The 21,196-nt window shown below is 62.8% G+C and overlaps 1 protein-coding gene across 8 annotated transcripts; it reads left to right on the plus strand.

Annotated features, from left to right (window-relative positions):
* Positions 1 to 38: 38 nt before the first annotated feature.
* On the plus strand, positions 39 to 20,684 carry PCNX3 (pecanex 3). Of its 8 annotated transcripts, XR_004680748.1 has the most exons (36): positions 53 to 1,085; positions 1,452 to 1,639; positions 1,869 to 1,968; positions 2,086 to 2,125; positions 2,209 to 2,304; positions 2,532 to 3,659; positions 4,150 to 4,273; positions 4,357 to 4,535; positions 4,957 to 5,047; positions 5,429 to 5,564; positions 6,820 to 6,980; positions 7,770 to 7,923; positions 8,210 to 8,242; positions 8,518 to 8,689; positions 8,801 to 8,911; positions 9,258 to 9,349; positions 9,512 to 9,621; positions 9,795 to 9,900; positions 10,006 to 10,098; positions 10,272 to 10,422; positions 11,245 to 11,389; positions 11,749 to 11,926; positions 12,939 to 13,047; positions 13,215 to 13,344; positions 13,718 to 13,776; positions 13,877 to 14,092; positions 14,716 to 14,969; positions 17,354 to 17,584; positions 17,756 to 17,859; positions 18,168 to 18,315; positions 18,416 to 18,646; positions 18,772 to 19,046; positions 19,430 to 19,563; positions 19,644 to 19,666; positions 19,797 to 19,942; positions 20,019 to 20,245. XR_004680748.1 is itself a non-coding variant. In XM_035013241.1 (35 exons), the coding sequence occupies exons 1-35, from the start codon at positions 933 to 935 to the stop codon at positions 20,217 to 20,219; spliced, it is 6,132 nt and encodes a 2,043-aa protein (XP_034869132.1). In that variant the 5' UTR covers positions 51 to 932; the 3' UTR covers positions 20,220 to 20,684. The 8 variants fall into 8 exon arrangements, 6 of the variants coding, with proteins under 6 accessions (XP_034869137.1, XP_034869132.1, XP_034869135.1 ...); XM_035013241.1 differs by having other exon boundaries at positions 51 to 1,085; positions 19,644 to 19,942; positions 20,019 to 20,684; XM_035013244.1 differs by having other exon boundaries at positions 51 to 1,085; positions 6,859 to 6,980; positions 19,644 to 19,942; positions 20,019 to 20,684.
* The last annotated feature ends 512 nt before the right edge of the window (positions 20,685 to 21,196 follow it).

Here is a 21,196-nt window from a genome sequence, read left to right on the forward strand (position 1 = left end):
AGTGCGGGTTTGAGGTCCGGGACTAAAAAGGGGCGGACCGAAAGGGGCGTGCTTTGGTGGCAAACTGTCGCTGTAGCCCTGGGAAGTCCACGCCTCCACCCTTTTCCCCGCCTCCTGTAACTCACTGGGAGAGTTTTGTGCCAATTAATTCCGCCATTACCCAGTGGCCACTCAACTATCCTTTCGGTTCCGCCCAGTGGTGTCAACTGGGTTGACAACGCCTAAGTGTGCGCATGCGTTCCAGCGCTACCGCTTTTGGACCTCTCTTCTTTTAGACCGGGACTCTGCGCACGCCCTAAGGGCTCCCCCGCGTCTTAGCGCTCTACCACCTTCCTGCGCGTGCGTCGGGTTTTCTGCCTTCAACTTTTCCTTTTCCGGGTCCCAACTAGGCCTGTCGGGCGCATGCGCCACTGCTGGCTGGCGGCTCGCTGCTCCTTCCGGCCTCCCCCTTGGGCCGGGTCCCGCAGTAGTCGGGCGAGCGCTGAGACCGAAGCGAGTGACCTGTAACCCCGGAAGTGGACCTCAGGGTCCCGGGGCTCTCCCCGGGCCGGAGCCGAGGGAGCCGTCGCCTGCACCCTCGGAACACCCACCCCACGCCCATCTCTGGATGCCGCCGACGGGTGTCCGGCCCGTGCCCCGCGCTTGCCTACCGGCTCGGCCCCTCGGAGCAGTTCTGGGCCGGGGGTGGGGGCCTGGACCCCGCCCCTGATGAGGCTCCACCCCCGCGTCCAGGCCTCGCACCGCTGACTGCCCGGGTCGGCCCCGCCCCCTGCCCGCCCCCTCGCCCGGCAGACCCCTTTCCCCGGCTGGGGGAGGCCATGGCGTGAGCGCGAGGCCGGGCCCCGGGGCCCTCGGGCACCAGGCGGGGCATGGACCAGCGGCCGCCCCCATGAGGGTCCCGGGAGGGGGGCGCGCGCAGCAGCGGCGGGGCCATGGGGTCGCAGGTGTTGCAGATCCTGCGCCAAGGGGTGTGGGCTTCGCTCACTGGCGGTTGGTTCTTCGACCCGCACCAGAGCACCTTCTCCAACTGCTTCCACCTTTACGTCTGGATCTTCCTGCTCACCTTTCCTTTTTTGCTGTACATGGTGAGATGCTGCCGCCACCTGTAACTCCCGCCGGGGAAAGGGAGGGCAGATGTCACGGAGGGGTGCCAACCTGGCAGGGATTCGGCGCTGTGGGGGTGGAGAGAGGACTCACTGCAGAGTGTGGGGTATATGGAGGAGTGGCCAAATTATTCCTTAATTGGGTTGGGTGACCTTGAGGCTCTCAATTGATTTCTCTCCAGTGAGAGGATAGAACCCCTTGACAGGGTCCTTGTACCAGTTGTAAGGGATGGGTGAGGAGGTCTTGTGAATTTGTGAAAGCTGGCTGTGACTGTGGTGGTAGGTCTACCCCGTGGGGAGAGGGGACAGGGCTGCGTGAGGAGGAACCTGACTTGCTGCTGCCTCCAGGTCCTGCCCCCCAGCGTGATGGTGGCCGGTGTGTACTGCTTCGTGGTGGCTGTCATCTTCACTACCATCAAGACCGTGAACTATCGGCTACATGCTATGTTCGATCAGGGCGAGATTGTGGAGAAGCGCAACTCGACCATGGGGGAGCCAGAGGAGGAGCCTGCGCAGGGGGACAGCAGTCTGCCCAGGTGAGTGGGGGAGGGGCTGTGTTGGGAATTAAGGGGTCTTAGTGCCTGGGCTTAAGCCTCGGAGCCTTAGGGACACTGACTTCAGGAGCAGGTGAGCACCTGTTCTGTGGTCAGCCCCAGACTTGTGAGAGGACCCTTGAGAAGAGAGGAGTGCTGGGGATAGCGAAGGAAATATAATCTCAAGGGAGGGGGAGGTTAGCTGAAAGTTGATGCTTTTCTTCACTGCTAGGGACCCTGGTGTGGAGATGACAGTGTTTCGGAAAGTGAGTTCCACACCTCCGGTACGCTGTAGCTCCCAGCATTCTGTGTTTGGCTTCAACCAGGTCTCGGTGAGTGGTCCCTACCCTCGGCCTGTCCCACTCCTCTCCTGGGAGCCTGTCCCCACTGGGGTATGTCCCGAGCCTACTTCTTACTCTGTTCCTTCATTTCTCTCTTTGTCTGCTCAGGAGCTGCTGCCCCGGATGGAGGACTCTGGGCCCCTCAGAGGTAGGTGGCTGCTGGCTGTGTGGAATGAGAGGGCACCCCGATGTCTTGAAATCCTGCTGACACCTGTGGGGCCATGGTTGCAGACATCAAGGAACTGGTGCGTGAGCAGGGCAGCAACAATGTGATTGTGACCTCAGCGGATCGAGAGATGCTGAAGCTAAGCTCACAGGAGAAACTGAGTGAGTGGGCATGATCTGGCAGGGGCTTGTGGGGAGGACTGGCTATCTTGTCTTCGAGTCACCCCAACTTTTGCTTCCCCAGAGCTCTCTTTGTCCTTCAGGATGGGGCCTTCTCGTTGTCCTGCCCCAGCTGGGCTCTGGGGAAGTGGTGGCCACAGGATCCCCTTAGTGGCTGGTTCCTTTTGCAGCATGCCTTTTCCTCATCTTGTCTTCCTTTTTTCTGATAGTTGGAGACCTTCCCCAGACACCCCCGGGGGCTGCCCCAGACCCCTCTCTCCCCAGCACAGACTCTTCAGAACGTTCTCCCTTGGCTGGGGATGGAGCCCCCTGGAGTGGGAGCAGTGTGGCCGACACTCCCATGAGCCCTCTTCTGAAGGGGAGCCTCAGCCAGGAGCTGAGCAAGAGCTTCCTGACCCTGACCCGGCCTGAGCGGGCCCTTGTGAGGACCAGCAGTCGACGGGAACAACGCCGGGGAGCAGGCGGCTACCAGCCCCTGGACCGGCGGGGCTCCGGTGAGCCCACGCCCCAGAAAGCGGGCTCCTCGGATTCCTGCTTCAGTGGCACTGACAGGGAGACGTTGAGCAGCTTCAAGAGCGAGAAGACCAACTCAACCCATCTGGACAGCCCCCCCGGTGGGCAAGCCCCCGAGGGCAGCGACACAGACCCCCCGTCTGAGGCTGAGCTGCCCGCATCACCAGATGCCGGAGTCCCCTCTGATGACACGCTGCGTTCCTTTGACACAGTCATAGGAGCAGGGACGCCACCGGGCCCAGCTGAGCCACTCCTGGTTGTGCGGCCCAAGGACTTGGCCTTGCTACGGCCCACCAAGCGGCGGCCCCCCATGCGAAGACACTCCCCGCCTGGCCGTGCCCCTCGGCGGCCCCTGCTTGAAGGTGGGGGCTTCTTTGAGGACGAAGACACCAGCGAGGGCAGCGAGCTGAGCCCAGCCTCCAGCCTCCGCTCTCAGCGCCGCTACAGTACTGACAGCTCTTCTTCCACTTCCTGCTATTCCCCCGAGAGCCCCCGCGGTGCAGCAGGGGGACCCCGGAAGCGACGGGCCCCCCATGGGGCTGAGGAGGGGGCTGCCGTGCCCCCCAAGCGGCCCTACGGGACCCAGCGGACGCCTAGTACTGCCAGCGCCAAAACGCATGCCCGCGTGCTGAGCATGGATGGGGCCGGGGGCGATGTCCTGAGGGCCCCCCTGGCCGGCTCCAAGGCTGAGCTGGAGGCCCAGGCGGGGGTGGAGCTGGCTTCTGGTGAGCCTGCTCTGCTGCCCGCTGAGGCCCACAGGGGACCCGCTGCCAACCAGCCCGGCTGGCGGGGGGAGCTGCAAGAGGAAGGTGCTGTGGGGGGAGGTGAGTGCCCGCTCTGCTGGGGGCGTGGGGGCGGTGAGCTAGGTAGAGGCTTGGGTTTGGACAAAGGCCAGGCTGGAGTGGAGCTGGTCAGAGTTGGCTCGGCCTCTGTCTCAGGCAGCAGGTGGATGTGGACTGAGTGGTTGAGTGATGTCTGCTGAACCCCTCAGATGAGCAGGGCTGGGAGATCTCAGACACCTGGCTCTAGCTCCTGCAGTTAGCACAGAGCCCCGTGCATCGGGGACTCCGAGCGTCCACATTCATTCTCCTGGGCCACCAGCGGGGCAGGGCAAGAGCGTGTCCTTATTTCCAGATGTGGAAACTGAGGCACAAGCGGTTAGGTGACCTGGCTAGGCCCCGGAGGCAGGACACGGTTGGATTAGGCCCGACCTGATCAGGAGCAGCTGCCAGCGCCCCCCCCACCCCCCCACCCCCGTGTCTGAGGCTGTGTCCGAGCCTCTGTGGCTTATGCACGGGGCCTCTCCCTGGGCAGCAGCTGACGAGACTGGCAAGCGGGACCGCACGAGCAGTGTGCGGCGGACTCAGGCCATCCGCAGGCGCCACAATGCGGGCAGCAACCCCACCCCTCCAGCCTCTGTCATGGGCTCGCCCCCCAGGTGAGCCCCTGCCGGTCGGTCGGAGGGGTGGCGGGGGCCGGCGGCTCTGAGTGGCGCTGACCCGCGGGCTGGCCCCTCCTCAGCAGCCTGCAGGAGGCTCAGCGCAGCCGGGCCGCCTCTCACTCCCGGGCGCTGACGCTGCCCTCCGCCCTGCACTTCGCTTCCTCCCTGCTGCTCACGCGGGCCGGCGCCACCGTGCACGAGGCCTGCACCTTTGATGACACGTCCGAGGGTGCCGTGCACTACTTCTACGACGAGAGCGGTGAGCCCCTCCCCGAGTTCCGGGGGCCCGACACCCCCTCTCCCTCCTGCCGAGGGTCTTCGTCGTCCCAGTGGCAGTGCTCGCGCTGTTGGCCACGGACCACCCGCTCAGCCCGTGGTGACTGCTTTCCCTGTGCTGCCCGCCATCAAACCTGCAGTCTCTCTGGGACGTGGGTGGCCTCATTATCTCTGCTCTGCCTGTGAGGAAGCTGAGGCACGGCCTGAAGTCACAGCTGAGCAAGTGGCAGAACAGGGACCCGAACCCAGGGCGGGCTGACCTGCAGGCCCTCTCCTCCCCAGCTCGGGGTTCCTAGGGGCTGGGCTGCCATCCAGGGGAACTCCTCACTGGGTGGTCCATGTGGGTGAGGCCTCGGTGCCCCTGTCCCTGACGTGCTGCCTTGTGTCCCATACCCCTGGCCCAGGTGTGCGGCGTTCCTACACCTTCGGCCTAGCTGGAGGCGGCTACGAGAACCCTGTGGGGCAGCAGGGGGAGCAGGCAGCCAATGGAGCTTGGTGAGTCTCCAAGCTGGGGCTCTCCTGGCCAGCAGCCTGGCAGGTTGCCGTTTCTGGGGATTTTCTCATTTTCTTTGCTGTGCTGGGGCAGGGACGGCTCAGAACCTTCAGGAGAAGAGAGGGGGAAGCAGCAAAGGGCAGGCGTATGGGGATCCTTTGACACTGTAGGAACGTGACATTTCTGGGCAGGAGGCTTCCAGGAAGCCCAGGGCCTGGGAGGCAGGCGCTTCTGCCACTGGCTTCCTCTGGATCCTCTGTGATCCTCTTGGGTATCTGAGCAGCCCCCTGAGAACCCCAGTTATGGCCTAACTTTGGCCTTAGTCCCACCACTGTCCTGGGGCTCTCCAGTGGCTCCGATCTTCATGGCTGCTGTTCCTACAGGGACCGCCACTCGCATTCCTCCAGCTTCCACTCGGCCGATGTCCCTGAGGCAGCGGGTGGCCTGAACCTGCTGCAGCCGAGGCCCGTGGTTCTGCAGGGCATGCAGGTGCGCCGTGTGCCCCTGGAGATCCCGGAGGTGAGGAGCCAGTGGTCAGGGAAGGACCTGTAGGAGGGGCCGCAGCGGCAGGGGGCGCAGGGCAGGTTGCGGAGCCCAGGTGCCGAGAGGGACAGGCCGCTCAAGTGAGGGCTCTGGGGGCCCGCGTTTGTGTCCTGACCTTTGATGGCTGGCCCTGGGTGTGCAGGCTCTGGGTCTCTGTGGCTCAGGGAGTCGTTCGTTCATTTATTCAACAAGTGTGTATGGAGTATCTTTTTTATTCTGGAGAGGCCCACAGGGAGCGGGGAGGGCGGGTCTTTGCGGTGAAACCCACGGAAGAGGTCAACTTACCCGGCCGTGGCCTGGCGCTCCGCGTGCTGGGCCTGGGCGCGTGGCATGGCTCCGGGCACTCTGTCCCTGCTCGTTACCATAACCTCCTGTTTCACTCTGAAAGCGTCCCGCTTTGGATAATAATTTACGCGGTCAGTCTAGGAACAACAGAAGCGTTAAAGACGTGCAAGACGCAGACTCTAGAATTTAAAGAATTATGGTAAAAGGGGCACCCACACACCTAACGCTCAGGGTCACAGAACACATGCAGGGCCCAGAAGCCCCACGTGCCCCTTTCTGATGCACTTATTCTCCTTAGTTGTCACACAGGAGGGGCACCATGGTCCTGACACAGCCGATGGCCACATCCAGAGGCAGGGGCCGTGCATCTTTGGCTCTGCATGGTATCCCCAAGACCTGGCACAGGGCCAGGCCCATAGCTTGCCCCCTAAGTATTTGCTGAATGAAGGGCACATGAAAGTCTAAGAGATTGAGTAGCTTGCCTAGGGCCTCACAACACGGCCGTTGGCACCCAGGCCTGTCGTCAGGGCTGGTGCTCTATGTGTTCAGCGTGGGGTGGTCAGAGTGACCCATGATGGCTCTGTCCAGGAGGACGGTACCATTTGTACTGGGTCCCAAAGGACAGGTGGACTTCACTGAGCCCAGGAAGAGGCAGGAGAGGCTGCCTGAGTGGGGAGGACAGATGTGGGCGCTGGCGACTCTGGCCCTCGGCAGCCCCAGCAGTCCCCAGCAGCCATTGAGCCATGTCCCGGGGACCTGGAGAGAGGAGCGCGCTTTTGTGATGGAGCAGCAGGACCGGCCACAGGGCCACTAGGTGGCGGGGACTTTCTTTCTGTGCTGTGCTGAGGAGATGGCTGACAAGCCAGTGTGCACCGGGAAGGGGAGTGGTGGCAGTGGCCCGTGTTGGGGGGCGAGGGGCTGATGGCTGCGGCTGTGGGGACCGCAGTTTGACCTGCTGGACCAGGACTCCCTGCACGAATCCCAGGAGCAGACGCTGATGGAGGAGGCGCCGCCGCGGGCCCAGCACAGCTACAAGTACTGGCTGCTTCCTGGCCGCTGGACATCCGTGCGCTATGAGCGGCTGGCCCTCCTGGCCCTGCTGGACCGGTGAGTGCCTGGCCCCGGGCCTTCCGGACCCTCTAAACCTGTGGAGCCCATCACGGCATCAGAGAACCTAATGGCGGGGGCCACTGAAGGTGCTTCAGGGGCTGAGGTCTGTGGTGGGGTTTGACTAGGTCCTTCTGGGGTATAAAGAGGTGGCCGAGTGGATGGTGCTCTAGTTACTCCCTGTCCAAAAGCCCTGCTCCCAGCTGTTCCCATCCAGTCTGTTGCTTTTGTTTGCTTCAGTGTTAAGAGTTGATGAAATTGAGTGCTGTCGCCTAAAAAAGCTCATAAACGCTTTATCTGAGTCTTCCCATTTCTTAGGGGTAATTGAGGACCAGGAAGCCAGAGAGGGAAGTCAGATGACTTTTGTTATCTACGTGGATGGCTTGGGCCTAGAACCTGTGGCCCGGCTTCCCACACTCTGGATTTCCTCCTGGCACTGCAGTGGGCGTGTGTCGGGCCCCGCCTGTGTGCATAGCACGGCCTGTTTGATTGGGCATGCGCGAGCCGCAGACAGGCAAGCCCCTCAGTGGTGGCCCTTGGAGCCTCAGGGTCTGGAAGGGGCGAAGATCGGGATGCAGGGCAGCAGTGGGGCAGCTTCCGGGAGCAGGGGCCACCCGGCCCCGTCCTTGAAAGGGATAGGTTCGCATATCTAGAGGAGGAGGGGTGCTCTGGGCACAGGCTCAGAAGTGGGCCTTTGTGGCTGGGTCTTGCTCTCCTCCGCACTCCACCTGCCTTCGCCCCACTAGCCGGGAAGGAGATGGGTGTGCCCTGACCCTGCTGTCTCTCCAGGACTCGGGGGCTGGTGGAGAACATACTCGGCATCGGCCTGAGCAGCCTCGTCGCCTTCCTGGGCTACCTGTTGCTGCTCAAGGGCTTCTTCACGGATATTTGGGTCTTCCAGTTCTGCTTGGTCATCGCCTCCTGCCAGTATTCCCTGCTGAAGGTCAGGCCTTGCTCCTTGCGTTTCCTTCCCTCGCCCACCTCTTTCCAGATATCTCCATGCCCGCAACCTGTTTTGAGGGGTGTGAGCTCGAAAGCAGAGAAGGTGCTTAAGATCCCCTGTAGTCAGCCTCCCATCTTACCCATGAGAGAACCGAGGCTCAGAACGGTGTAGGGTCCTGCCCTGGCCACCCCTGACAGTCCGGTGGTGGAACTGAGCAGGTCCTGGGGTCTCTGACCCTCCCTTGGGCTCTGGCTCTCATTGCCAACGTAGCTGCTATCTCTTCCAGAGCGTCCAGCCTGATGCGGCATCTCCCATGCACGTGAGTACCAGTGCCTTTCCTCACGAGGCTCGGGCGTGGGCCGTGGGTAGGGGCTGAGACAGGTGTGGAGGGGTCTGGGAGAGGCAGGGCTCCCTGACCACCCCTGTGGCCTCAGATCCTCAGTCCTGCTGCCCTCACCCTGCCAGGCTTTCTATCTTGGATCCAGGGCCATGGGCAGGGCACGGGAGCATGCATGAGCCTGTGTGTGTGTGTGTGGACGTGCGTGCGGGGTGGTCAGCTGGGGAGACCTGGCCCCTCACCGTCCTGCTCCCCAGGGCCACAACTGGGTGATCGCATATAGCCGGCCTGTCTACTTCTGTATTTGCTGTCTGCTCATCTGGCTGCTGGACGCCCTGGGCTCAGCTCAGCCCTTCCCCCCCGTCTCCCTGTACGGCCTCACGCTCTTCTCCGCCTCCTTCTTCTTCTGTGCCCGTGACGTGGCCACCGGTGAGATCGGGCAGCGTTGAGGTGGCCCGGGGGAGTGAGGGCCCAAGGGTGACGGGCCAAGGGGTGGCCTGCAGGCTGACCGACCGGACCTTTGCTTTCCCTCCCTGACAGTGTTTACCTTGTGCTTCCCGTTCGTCTTCCTCCTGGGCCTCCTGCCCCAGGTCAACACTTGCCTCATGTACCTGCTGGAGCAGATAGATATGCATGGCTTCGGGGGCACAGGTATGGGGCCCATAGGTGGCTTGGGGGTCGGGAGGCAGCGTGGGGCCCAGAAGGGGCTGTGGCTTAGTTATGTGGCTCCAGCCTTTTGCTGATCTTTCTCTTCTGTTTATACTGTGGATCTCAAGAGCCCAGCTCTTCCCCCCTCTTCCCCCCAAGCAAGGGGTTTAAACCCAAGAATGCCAGAAGCTCTGAGGACCTCTCAGGGCTCAGGGAGCAGACAGCAGTGGGCTGGGGATGGGTCCCAGGGAGGTTAGCCTGTGGGAATTGAGGGGCAGCAGGGTGGGGGTGAGGTGGGATGCCAGCAGGTAGGAGTTGGTCTTTACCTGCTCTTTCTCCCCCCTCACAGCTGCCACCAGCCCGCTCACGGCAGTCTTCAGCCTGTCCCGCAGCCTGCTCGCTGCTGCCCTGCTCTATGGTTTCTGCCTTGGGGCCATCAAGGTAGGGATGACCTGTGGGGTGGGGGGCATGCTGAGGCCCAGGGGGGTCATTGGGACAGGACTGTGAATTGGGACCAGCAGTGGCTTCTCCCATGGGGGGACCCCCCCAGCGCCCCCCACGCTTACCCTTGCCTCCCTTGACCAGCATGGGTTCTCTCCCCAGACTCCTTGGCCGGAGCAGCACGTCCCTGTCCTCTTCTCGGTCTTCTGTGGCCTCCTGGTGGCACTGTCCTACCACCTGAGCCGTCAGAGCAGTGACCCCACTGTGCTCTGGTGGGTGCCCGCATGTGCCTGTCCGTGCGCATGTGTGTGTTTGTGTGAGTGTGCATGGCAAGAGTTGGCGGTGGGGATCTGTGCACGTGCCTGTCACCAGCTGACCCTGGAGCCCGCGGGAGGAGGGGCAGCTTCTGCAGACCCGGGCCCCTGCCTTTTCTCACCCACCCCAGGTCCCTGATCAGGAGCAAGCTCTTCCCCGAGCTGGAGGAGCGGAGCTTGGAGACAGCTCGGGCTGAGCCCCCAGACCCACTGCCAGACAAGATGCGCCAGTCGGTGGTGAGAGGCTGGAGCGTGGGGTTCTAGTCTCGGGGCGGAGGGCTGCCAGGGTGCAGTCGGCCCCGGGCTGGCGGGCACCCACACTCGTGTGTCCCGGCCTTGCAGCGTGAGGTCCTGCACTCTGACCTGGTGATGTGTGTGGTGATTGCCGTGCTCACCTTCGCCGTCAGCGCCAGCACCGTCTTCATCGCCCTGAAGGTTCGTGTGGCCTGGGCCACCCCTGCCCCCTCGCTCTTTGCAGGAGCCTGCTTAGCTTGAGGGCCCCTGGCCGCCATGGCCTCATGTCCTTCTCCGCCCAGGCCCGTGCCCCAGCCCCGTGGGCTCCGTGGCCCACTCGCCTGGGCTGAGCCTCCGGCCTCCCCCTCTTGCAGTCGGTGCTGGGCTTCGTGCTGTACGCGCTGGCCGGGGCCGTGGGCTTCTTCACGCACTACCTGCTGCCGCAGCTCCGCAAACAGCTGCCCTGGTTCTGCCTGTCGCAGCCTGTGCTGAAGCCGTCTGAGTACAGCCAGTATGAAGTGCGCGGTGAGTGCCTGCCCCGGGGCGCTGGGGTCCCTCCACCCCTCCTGCCCCTGTTGGGGGGCGGGGTTCGTGCAGCCTGGTGAGAGCTCAGAGTGCCAGCAGGGGGCAGCCTCTGCCCATGCCCCCGGTCCCCGCGCAGCCCCGCAGCAGCCCCGCCTGCCCTCCCGTCCTGCCTGCTGCACCCCGGCCAGGACCCTGCTTGCCTCTCATGCTACCCGCCCTGCTCTTTCTCTGCTCCTCTTGCTTTCTCTGGGGAGATGGAGGATATAGAATTCCAAGGCCCTAAAGGGTTCTGTCGTCTGGAAGGATTGACTGGTTGCCCATAGACTAGGTCTGCCAGGCCGATTTTCATTTGGGCTGTGTGATAAAGCGCCTCTAAGCCTCGGGTTTGTCACCTGGATCTGTTACACGAAGTTCCACATGCCCTGTTCTGCGTAAGCGATGAAAGATTTTGCCCACTGGGCCGGCGTTCCCACGTGGCTACAGTCAGCTCAAGCCGGGGGGCCAGTGACCCGTGATGAAGGGGCTGTAGCTCGAGGTCACCGTGTGTGTGGGCCTCACCCAGCCTGCCTTGGCTCCAGCGGGCATTGGGGATGTCCTCATTAGGTTTGTTTTTCCACACAGCAGAATGGGCAAGGCGTGTGCCCTGAGACCCTGAATGTCCTGCTCGGGCCTCCTCGCACTCATTTGAGCTGCCACAAAGTCTCTGGGGACCCGCAGAGCCGTGGTTTGCCTTCCCTCCAGGCCCCCTCCAGGCGTGCACCTGACCTGGCCCAGCAGTGGGAGGGGAGCACGGAGGGTCAGCAGTCCTGCCTCCCGTTGCAGGCGCTGCGCAGGTGATGTGGTTTGAGAAGCTGTATGCCAGCCTTCAGTGCATCGAGAAGTACCTCATCTACCCTGCCGTGGTGCTCAATGCCCTCACGGTGGACGCCCATGCTGTCGTCAGCCACCCGGACAAGTTCTGCCTCTAGTGAGGACCGCCCCCCCGCCCCCCACCATCCCCGTCTGCATTCCCATGGGACACGTGGGACACCGAAGCCCACAGAGGGAATGATGCCTGCCTCAGTTGCCCCAGCAAGCAAGCAAAAGCAGTTCTCGAGCTCCTGACGCTCTCTGTTGAGACAGTTGCCTCTTTGAAAACAGATGTGTCTCCCAGATGTGTCTCTAAAGGGGGACCCCTTTAGAGAGCAGAGACTGAGCATCCCTCGCCCACAAGAGCAGGGCCCAGCTCGGCGGAGCCCAGGCCAGGGCTGGGGAGGGATGGGCCCCGACCCCCTCCGCACCCCCGCGAGTCCCACCTGCCACCTAATGCCTGTTCCTCATCCACAGCTGCCGGGCGCTGCTGATGACGGTGGCTGGGCTGAAGCTGTTGCGCTCAGCCTTCTGCTGCCCACCCCAGCAGTACCTGACCTTGGCCTTCACTGTCCTGCTCTTCCACTTCGACTACCCACGCCTCTCCCAGGGCTTTTTGCTCGACTACTTCCTCATGTCCCTGTTCTGCAGCAAGGTGAGTTGGCGGCCACGTTGCCGACTCTAGGCTGTGCGGCGGGAGCAGAACCTGTCTGCGTTGGCAGCGGGGAGAACTTCCCCAGGGGCCTGCAGCCCTGTAGTTGCTGCCCCACATCGGCCCCGCCGTGGGCCTTTGCAGTGCATGCCCCAGGGGCACAGAGGAAGCTGTGGTTCAAAGCACCAAAGTGACATGCCTCGGGTCCCCCAGAGAATTGGTGACCAGCCAGGACTTGAATCCAGGTCTGTCTGACTTCGCTGCCTGTTCTCGGAGTCATGGCCCTTCACCTTCCTCGTGAGCAGTTACTAGGTAGTCAAGACTTGGCCTTGTCCTCTGGAAACCAGCCTCTGAGCTCTGCCCCTTGGCCGGCCACAGCCCTGGGGAGCAGTTAAGAGCTGAGTTTCAAAAGCCTCTGGGGCCTGGATAGATCTAGACTGCCCTGCCACACTGTGGGACCCCCTGGTGTGGGGTTCAGTGGGGGAATCACTGAACAAAGAGCCATTCCCTGACACTGTACCGGAGGCCTATGGTGGTGCCTGCCATGAGACCCCAGCATGGCCCTGAGCCATTTTCTCTTTTACATGGGCATTCTAGTCTGGCTTCTGGTCTGGTCCAGGATGGTAGGGATCCAAGTTGTGCCCCCCTCGGAGGGCGGGGCCCGTCTCAACTTTCAATATCATGGTCGAGGCCCAGCCTCATCACTGACTTATGGCTTGAGCAAGTTGTCATCCTACCCTGCTTTTTCCGAACTTTCCCATCTGCAAAATGGGGCAAGAATAGGAAGCTCCCAGGGTGGTCCCGCCAATAGTCGGCTAACGCTCCCTTAGAGGGTCTGCTAACAATAACAGGTGCTTTGAGCCAGGTCCAGAGAGAAAGGGCTGGGAGTGATGTTGAGCTTGACTCCCACACGGGCAGCCACTGGGGTAGCCCTGAGGCTCTGCATGGGTCCTTGGCTGACCCCACCTCTGAGTGACCTGCGTATCTTTTCCTTTTCCCTCTCCGACCCTGCCAGCTGTGGGACCTGCTGTACAAGCTGCGTTTTGTGCTGACCTACATCGCGCCCTGGCAGATCACCTGGGGCTCTGCTTTCCACGCTTTTGCCCAGCCCTTTGCTGTGCCTCATATCCAGCCTGCTGCCCGCGGCCTGGGCGGGGGGGGGGGGGGGGGGCGGGCGGGGGGGACAGTGGCCTGGATGGGGGCGCGCGGGGCAGGTTGATGAGAGTTAAAGGGTGGTGAGGGAGGCTAGGGAGGGTCCTGTGTGCCCGCCACCTCCTTGACTCGTGCCCAGACTCGGCCATGCTGTTCGTTCAAGCTCTGCTCTCGGCACTTTTCTCCACGCCACTCAACCCCCTGCTGGGCAGCGCCGTCTTCATCATGTCCTACGCGCGGCCCCTCAAGTTCTGGGAGCGCGACTACAAGTGAGTCTCGAGGGAGCAGGCGGGTCACCCAGAGGGTCCTCGGAAGGTAGGGGAGCTTGGAGCCCCGGCGGGGCGCAGAGAGAGGCCGCAGCAGGGATGCAAGTGCTTGGGCATGGCGGGCTTCAGGTGGCTGATCTGATGAGCGCAAAACCTGAGTCCGTCCTCCAAGCCTCGGGCTCATCCCTGCTCTTCCTGGCTGTGTGGTCCTGGGGGAGTCCCCTCACGTCCCGGAGCCTCGGCCCCCTGTGAAATGGGACTCTCATGGCATCTGCCCAGAGAACAGGGGTGTGGGCTCCGAGGCCGCAGTGGTGGGCTGGCGGGGATCCTCTTTGGAACCTGTTGGCCGACTGTGTTTGTCATTCTGTCTGAACAGCACTAAACGTGTGGATCATTCCAACACCCGCCTGGTCACACAGCTGGATCGGAACCCCGGTGTGTACTCGGCCCCCCGGGGGCCTCTAGGGCAGCGCCTCCCTGGGGAGGGGGCCTTGCTCGTCATTTTGTCCCTTTGTCTGTCTGTCCTGGGTCTCAGGCGCTGACGACAACAACCTCAACTCCATTTTCTACGAGCACTTGACACGCTCGCTGCAGCACACGCTGTGTGGGGACCTGGTGCTGGGCCGCTGGGGCAACTATGGCCCCGGCGACTGCTTTGTCCTGGCCTCCGACTACCTCAACGCCCTGGTGCACCTCATCGAAGTCGGCAATGGCCTCGTCACCTTCCAGCTGCGTGGCCTTGAGTTCCGGGGTGAGCCTCGGGGCCTGGGCCTGACGTTTCCTAGCGTGTGAGGGCTGGGTTCTAGTCCAGCCCTGCCCTGGTTTGCGCGGTGACCTTGAACAAGGCACTCTTCCTCCCTAGGCCTGGGTTTCCTGGTATGAGTGGTGAGGTGGCAGGGTCTCCTTCGGCCAAGCCGTGTCCCTGTCCTGACTCTGGGTCCACAGGGACCGAACAGGCTGTTCTGGCAGAAGCGTGGGCCTGGAGCTCTGGGTTCTCCCATCAGCTGCCCCTGACCTGCTCTCGGTCTTGGGCTTGGCTCAGGTTGGGTGCCACGTAAAGTCCCTGGTGGGTGAGCTAGTAGCTCTTTGCCCTCAGGAAGACGCACATGCTGGATGTCAGCCTCGGAAGAGGCCTCTGAGGGTACAGAGGGGCTCGAGGCACAGCTCACGAGTACTGTGAACCTGAGCAGGTCACTTCTGAGTTTCAGTCTTTGCCGTGGCCTTTGGGAGTCTGGAGGAGGAAGGGTCGTGCATTTAGTAACGGTTGCTCCCGGCATCCCCAGGCAGGGAACGGTGAAGACCTGGGCGCTTGCTAGGGGGAAGGCGGGAAGGGAGGTCCCGGTGGCCCCCTGACTGGGCGCCGCGCACCTGCAGGTACATACTGCCAGCAGCGCGAGGTCGAGGCCATCACGGAGGGCGTGGAGGAGGATGAGGGCTGCTGCTGCTGTGAGCCCGGCCACCTGCCGCGGGTCCTGTCCTTCAATGCCGCCTTCGGGCAGCGCTGGCTGGCCTGGGAGGTGACGGCCAGCAAGTATGTGCTGGAGGGTTACAGCATCAGCGACAATAACGCGGCCTCCATGCTGCAGGTCTTTGATCTCCGCAAGATCCTCATCACTTACTACGTCAAGGTACGGCCGGCGGGTGGCTGGGCAGCAGGGGTCCCTGCTAACGATCGCTCACTGACCGGGAGCATCCTGAGCGTCATCTTCTGGTTGGTTGGGAACCGGTTTGCCCAAGGGAAGCAGAGGCCTTCGAGAGTTTACGCATCCTCCAAGATGCCACCCACCACGGGACAGCAGGCCTCAGGGGCCCTGGCAGCTTGTGTGTGGCTACAACATTGGGGCGTGGGGGGGCGGGGCTCGCTGTCACCCTCCTCTGGAAGATGCACCTTGGACAGTGAGTACGGGGGGCAGGTGGACAGCGCGGGCAGGGATCCCCTCGCTGGGCTGCTGGTCCTGGGAAGGGCAGCTGCTGAGGCCAGCCTTCTAGACCCCCGGGAGCCCGCCCCCTCGCATCAGCACAGAGGGACGATGCTGCCAACAGTGGTAAGTGATAACCATAGGCGTGGCTGCCCAGCAGTGGTGACTACCGGGGGCAGGCTCTGTGCCAGGCACCACTCCTGAGCTGGGTGAAGCCCATCACACCCTTCGAGAGAGATCCCGACGTCTCAGCTGTGGAAGTTGGCTGACGAAACGAAGTGATTAGCCTGAGGCCCCAGGATCAGGAGAAAGTGGCGGAGCCGAGCTCAGACCCAGGCCCGGGCCTGGTGCTGCAAGCCCCCGCGGGCGGTGCTGAGGGCTGTGAGGCCCAGTGTGGGGTCCAGTGGGAGCCCTGGCCTGGGTTCTGGGGAGCCTCCTTTGGGATGTCACCTCCTTTGCTGTGCCTCAGTTTATCCCCTTGAGGAGGAGGGGTCACTGTAGTTCTGCGAGCGGACAGGAGTGATGGCCCCCAGAGGAAGGGCACCATGGCAGTGAGGTGAGGGCGGCTCCTGCCCACGTCCCCTCTGCCCTCAGCAGCTGCCCCGGGGCTCCCTGTGCGGGGCCGGGGTTGGGGGAGGCGTGCTGGGGCCCAGGGAAGCCTGCTCACCTGAGGTTCTCTCTAGGGCAGGCCTCTGCACCTCCTAGCTGTCCTCTTGTCTCCGTGGACATCCCATCTGTGGCACACACCAGAGAAGCTGTAATTCCTCTGTTGTTTTTCCCGTCCACGCAGCCACCCCTAGCGAAGGGTGTGCGAGCCTCACGCCCCTCACCTTCACCAAGAAAGACGCTGTGGTCCAGACAGGGACATTCCTAGTCTCAGGTCATCCGGGGTCACAGTTCTGTCCACCTTCTTCCCCCACTGTCAGAGAAGTGCCCTTACGCAGGTCACCCTGCTGCTTCCCGCAAGCCCAGCTCAAGGCCAACGCGGCCTCGTGGCTGTGCACCAGGCACCCAGCCAGGTCCGGGCTGGCAGGCCGAGATGAGCCCCGCCCCTGCCCAGTTTGCCACCCCGTGGGGGAGCTCACCGGCCACGGCCACAGCTGCCTCACAGGCTGGGCACGGTCAGAGCAGGGTAGGGGTGTCCGGAGGACCTGGGGAATGCTCTGCCATGTGAGTTGGGGCTGCCGGGGCAGTGCCTGGTGGGGGGTGGCAGCTGTTGAGGACAGCCTCTCGGGCCTGCGTATCCCACCAGAGCTACCCTGCTGGACGTTCCTACTCCTGCTGCCTGGGGGCCCTCTGTTCGTGGCCAGCTGCAGTACCCACCCCAGCCCTGGACTTCCCACCCTGTCCCCGGGTACGGGGCCAGCCCCATCGGCTCCATCCCAGGGTGGCACATGGAATCCCAGTAACCTTCCTGGTTGCCAACTGCCAGCCTCACACTGCCCATTCGTCCTGCCCGTCTGCCTTCCAGAAGCTCTTTTCCGTTGGCTCAAACCCCTGTTCAGCAACAAGCATCCCCTGAAAGGGTACAGGAGCCTCTGACTTTGGACACAGGTTACGTGCCATTGCCTTTTTTCTGAGAGGAATGCCCCGTGGCTGTCAGACCTCAGCTGCCTGAAGGGACCCAGGACCCACAGGCACTTAGGCCCCACTGGCCTGTAGGCAGCCCCACTACTTCAGCCTGACCTTCCAAGGCCTCTGAGATCTGGATCCCACAGCGGAATGGTGTGGAAGGTCCTGGGGGCTCCAATCCTAGCTCAGTCTGCCCTGCTGTGTAACCTCAGGCAAGTCTGCTGTCTTTCTGAACCTCAGTGTCTTACAAATGGGGGATCTTCTGAAGCAAGCAGGCGAGCACTTGCCACAGTGCAGAACCTTCCAGGGGATGCTTACTAAGGGGGGGCTGCTTCCTGGCAGCTTTCTCTCTTCTCCTCCCTGGCCTCAGAGAGGGGAGCAGACTAGCCTGTGTAGCTTCAGGGAACTCAGAGGAGACACGAGGTGGGTGTCCTAGGTCGCATCCTGGTGCTTTCTCTTCCGTGGCTAGGGCATGACCCCAGTCACTGGCCCCAGCTCTGATGCCTGCCCTCTCCTCCCAGAGCATCATCTACTACGTGAGCCGCTCACCGAAGCTGGAGGCGTGGCTCAATCATGAGGGCATCGCAGCAGCCCTGCGGCCCGTGAGGGTGCCGGGCTACGCTGACTCGGACCCCACCTTCTCACTGAGTGTGGATGAGGACTATGACCTTCGCCTCTCCGGCCTCTCACTGCCTTCCTTCTGTGCGGTGCACCTTGAGTGGATCCAGTACTGTGCCTCCCGGCGCAGCCAGGTCCGGTCCCCACTACCCTGGGGCTGCCCCCCCTGCCCCACTCCCAAGTTCTCCCTTCCCTGTACGGGTCCTCTTGCTCTCAGCCTCCCTTGGTCTGGGCCCTTGCCCCCACCGCAAGTTCCCTGTCCTGGATCTGAGTGGGGCTCTGGGGACGGGGTCCTTGTGCTGCAGCCTGTGGACCAAGATTGGAACTCGCCGCTGGTCACGCTGTGTTTTGGCCTGTGTGTGCTGGGCCGACGGGCCCTGGGGACAGCCTCGCATAGCATGTCTGCCAGGTGAGCGCCACAGGTCCAGCCGGGTCTCCTGTGTTTTCCTCTATCCTCTCCGCAAAGAGCTCTGGGCCAGCAGCCCCCAGGAACCGCATCAGCCCTTCCTTAAGGGCGGCTCCTCCCTGTGGGCAAGGCGCCTCCCAGTTCTAGACCTTGTGCGTTCCTCACCACCCCGTGAGGGACCTAGACAGAGACCAACCTTGTCAGGATGGGGAAGCAGAGGCCCAGCATGAAGAATGGTCTCAGCTCAGACCCCTGTGTGGAACGCCAGAGCTCCGAAACCTTCACGCTCCCCTGTTCCTTCTCTCCCCCAGCCTGGAGCCCTTCCTCTACGGCCTGCACGCCCTGTTCAAGGGGGACTTCCGCATCACCTCCCCGCGTGATGAGTGGGTCTTCGCTGACATGGACCTGCTTCATCGTGTGGTGGCGCCCGGGGTTCGCATGGCCCTCAAGCTTCACCAGGTGGGGAGAGGTGTGCCCAGGTAGGGTGGGCCTGTGGGGGATGAAGCCCCTCCACAGGGCAGGGGCCACTGACCCAGCCTCCATCCCGTTGGCCCCGCAGGACCACTTCACATCCCCAGATGAGTACGAGGAGCCGGCCGCCCTGTACGATGCCATCGCCGCCAACGAGGAGCGCCTGGTCATCTCGCATGAGGGTGACCCGGCCTGGCGCAGCGCCATCCTCAGCAACACACCCTCACTGCTGGCTCTGCGCCACGTCCTGGATGACGCCTCCGACGAGTACAAGATCATCATGCTCAACCGGCGCCATCTCAGCTTCCGAGTCATCAAGGTGCGGAGGGAGGGCCCTTCCCCGCCCCGCCGGCCCCCCGGCCCCCCCCCACGCCTGCCCCCGGCCTCCCCGCCCCGCCGGCCCCCCGGCCCGGCCCCCTGACCCTTGTGCGTGGCCGCCCGCAGGTGAACCGCGAGTGCGTCCGCGGCCTGTGGGCCGGGCAGCAGCAGGAGCTGGTGTTTCTGCGCAACCGCAACCCTGAACGCGGCAGTATCCAGAATGCCAAGCAGGCGCTCCGCAACATGATCAATTCTTCCTGTGACCAGCCACTGGGCTACCCCATCTATGTGTCGCCCCTTACCACCTCGCTGGCCGGCAGCCACCCCCAGCTGCGGGCACTGTGGGGCGGCCCCGTCAGCCTGAGTGCCATTGCCCGCTGGCTTCTGCACAGCTGGGAGAGGTGAGCCCTGCACGCCGCCCTGAGCCCGCGGGGCTGAGGTCCTGGAGTGGGAAGCAGAGGCTCAGCGAGGTGAAGCAACTTCCTCCTAGGGCTCAGAGTGAGGAAGTGCTGGAGCCAGGCCTGGGCCCTCAGAGCCGACACCATCCCAGAGCTGACCCGCCTTCACGCTGCGCTCCCACAGTTGAAGGTGGCCTTTCGCCTTCAGAGCCGTCGATAATGCCTCTCTTAGAAGACCCTGCAAAGTAGATGGCAAAATCTCTTAGAGATGGGATCCTGGGGCTCAGCGATGTTAGCTGGCTTGTCCTAGAGCTGGGGACTTGCGCCTCTGCAGTCTCGGGCCCTCCCCCTGCCAACCTGTCCCCCCCCCGCCACCCCCATCCCAGGCTCCATAAGGGCTGTGGTGCCGGCTGCAACAGCGGTGGGAACGTGGACGACTCGGACTGTGGCGGAGGCGGCGGCTTGACCTCCCTCAGCAATAACCCCCCCCTGGCACACCCCACACCTGAGAACACAGCAGGTGAGCTGGCAAGGCCGGCCTGAGCCAGTGGGCGAGAGCAGCCTCGCGGAGATCTTGACTCTCTTATCTGTCTCCCACAGGCAGTGGCGACCAACCCCTCCCTCCTGGCCCAGGCTGGGGCCCTCGGCCTTCCCTGAGCGGCTCTGGTGATGGGCGCCCCCCTCCTCTGCTGCAGTGGCCGCCCCCTCGGCTCCCTGGAGCAGCCCCTGCTTCCCCCGCCCCCACTGAGGGTCCCCGGCCCTCAAGGCCCCCTGGCCCTGGTCTCCTCAGTTCTGAGGGTCCCAGTGGGAAGTGGAGCCTGGGGGGTCGGAAGGGGCTAGGGGGCTCTGAGGCAGAGCCAGCCTCAGGGAGCCCCAAAGGAGGCACTCCCAAATCTCAGGTAAGGGTCCTGTGGAAGGCTTGCGTCCTGAGCTACTCAGGTCTGCTTTTCCACCAACCTCTCTCCCCTCTCCTAGGCGCCCCTAGACCTCAGCCTCAGCCCGGATATCAGCACCAACGCCTCCTCGCCCCTCAGAGCGGCGGCCCAGGACATTCCTTGCTTGGACAGCAGTGCTCCTGAGAGTGGCACACCCACTGGGACCCTGGGTGACTGGCCTGCCCCTGCTGAGGAGCGCGAGAGCCCGGCCGCCCAGCCCCTGCTGGAGCATCAGTACTGAGCGGCCTGGTACCCTCTGGATCCCAGCCCCAGCCCCAGGATTCAGCAACTTGGATCCCTGGCCTCTGGCCCCTTTGCTGGACCACAGAACTGAGTGGCTTTGGCTTCCACATCTGAATCCTCACCTCTGGCTGCCTTAGCTAGAGTATCAGAACTAAGTGGGCCAGATCTCTGACCTTGATCCCTGATCTCTCATCCCTAGTCCAGGGCCTGGGCTCCCCAAACTGAGGCAGGCAGCTTCCCAGCCAGGCCCTAAAAGCCAAACCCATGGGCTGGTCCCGCTTCGAGCCCGAGGCCAGGACTGACTTGACTTGGCCCCTGGGCCTGCACTGCCTGCAGGGGCAGCCCCCTGGCCTGGACCTGGGGCTGAAATGTGGGAAGGGTGGTTTCTTTTTTTCTTTCTTTCTTTTTTTTTTTTTTTCGTGCTTCGGAGACACCAGAATTAATAACACTATTTTTGATTTTGGTTGGTGTTTTCTTTTTCTGACTGGGAATGTTTGGGTGGAGGGTAGAGGAGGGTGGCCAGGTTAGGGTAGATGAGCACAGAGAGGGGGATAAAGAATGTGGGGCTGGGTTATGATGGAGATAGCGGTAAGACCCAAGTGGGGTTCAGGTAGGCCTAGGTCCCCTCCCTCACAAGTCTATTCCTTTTTTTTTTTTTTTAAAGATTTTATTTATTTGAGAGAGAGAGAGAATGAGATACAGAGAGCATGAGAGGGGGGAGGGTCAGAGGGAGAAGCAGACTCCCTGCCCAGCAGGGAGCCCCATGCGGGACTCCATCCCGGGACTCCAGGATCATGACCTGAGCCGAAGGCAGTCGCTTAACCAACTGAGCCACCCAGGCGCCCACAGGTCTTTTTAAAGTCCTTTTTAAACCTTGATCTGAAGTTCATTTTGTCCAGTTTCTCACCTCTATATTTTCAAAGACTTCCAGCTCATGAGGCTAGTGCCTAAAATTATCAGCCTTGACCTTGGCGA

The sequence above is a fragment of the Mirounga leonina genome, unplaced genomic scaffold, assembly GCF_011800145.1.
Source record: "Mirounga leonina isolate KUSES-001 unplaced genomic scaffold, KU_Mleo_1.0 Mir_166, whole genome shotgun sequence".
NCBI lineage: Eukaryota > Metazoa > Chordata > Mammalia > Carnivora > Phocidae > Mirounga > Mirounga leonina.

Coding starts and splice junctions, on each gene's coding strand:
- PCNX3 (XM_035013241.1), top strand. CDS start 933: ATGGGGTCGCAGGTGTTGCAGATCCTGCGCCAAGGGGTGTGGGCTTCG. Junction 4,536..4,956: donor CTACTTCTACGACGAGAGCG/GTGAGCCCCTCC, acceptor CCCCTGGCCCAG/GTGTGCGGCGTTCCTACACC. Junction 17,860..18,167: donor TCGCATAGCATGTCTGCCAG/GTGAGCGCCACA, acceptor TCTCTCCCCCAG/CCTGGAGCCCTTCCTCTACG.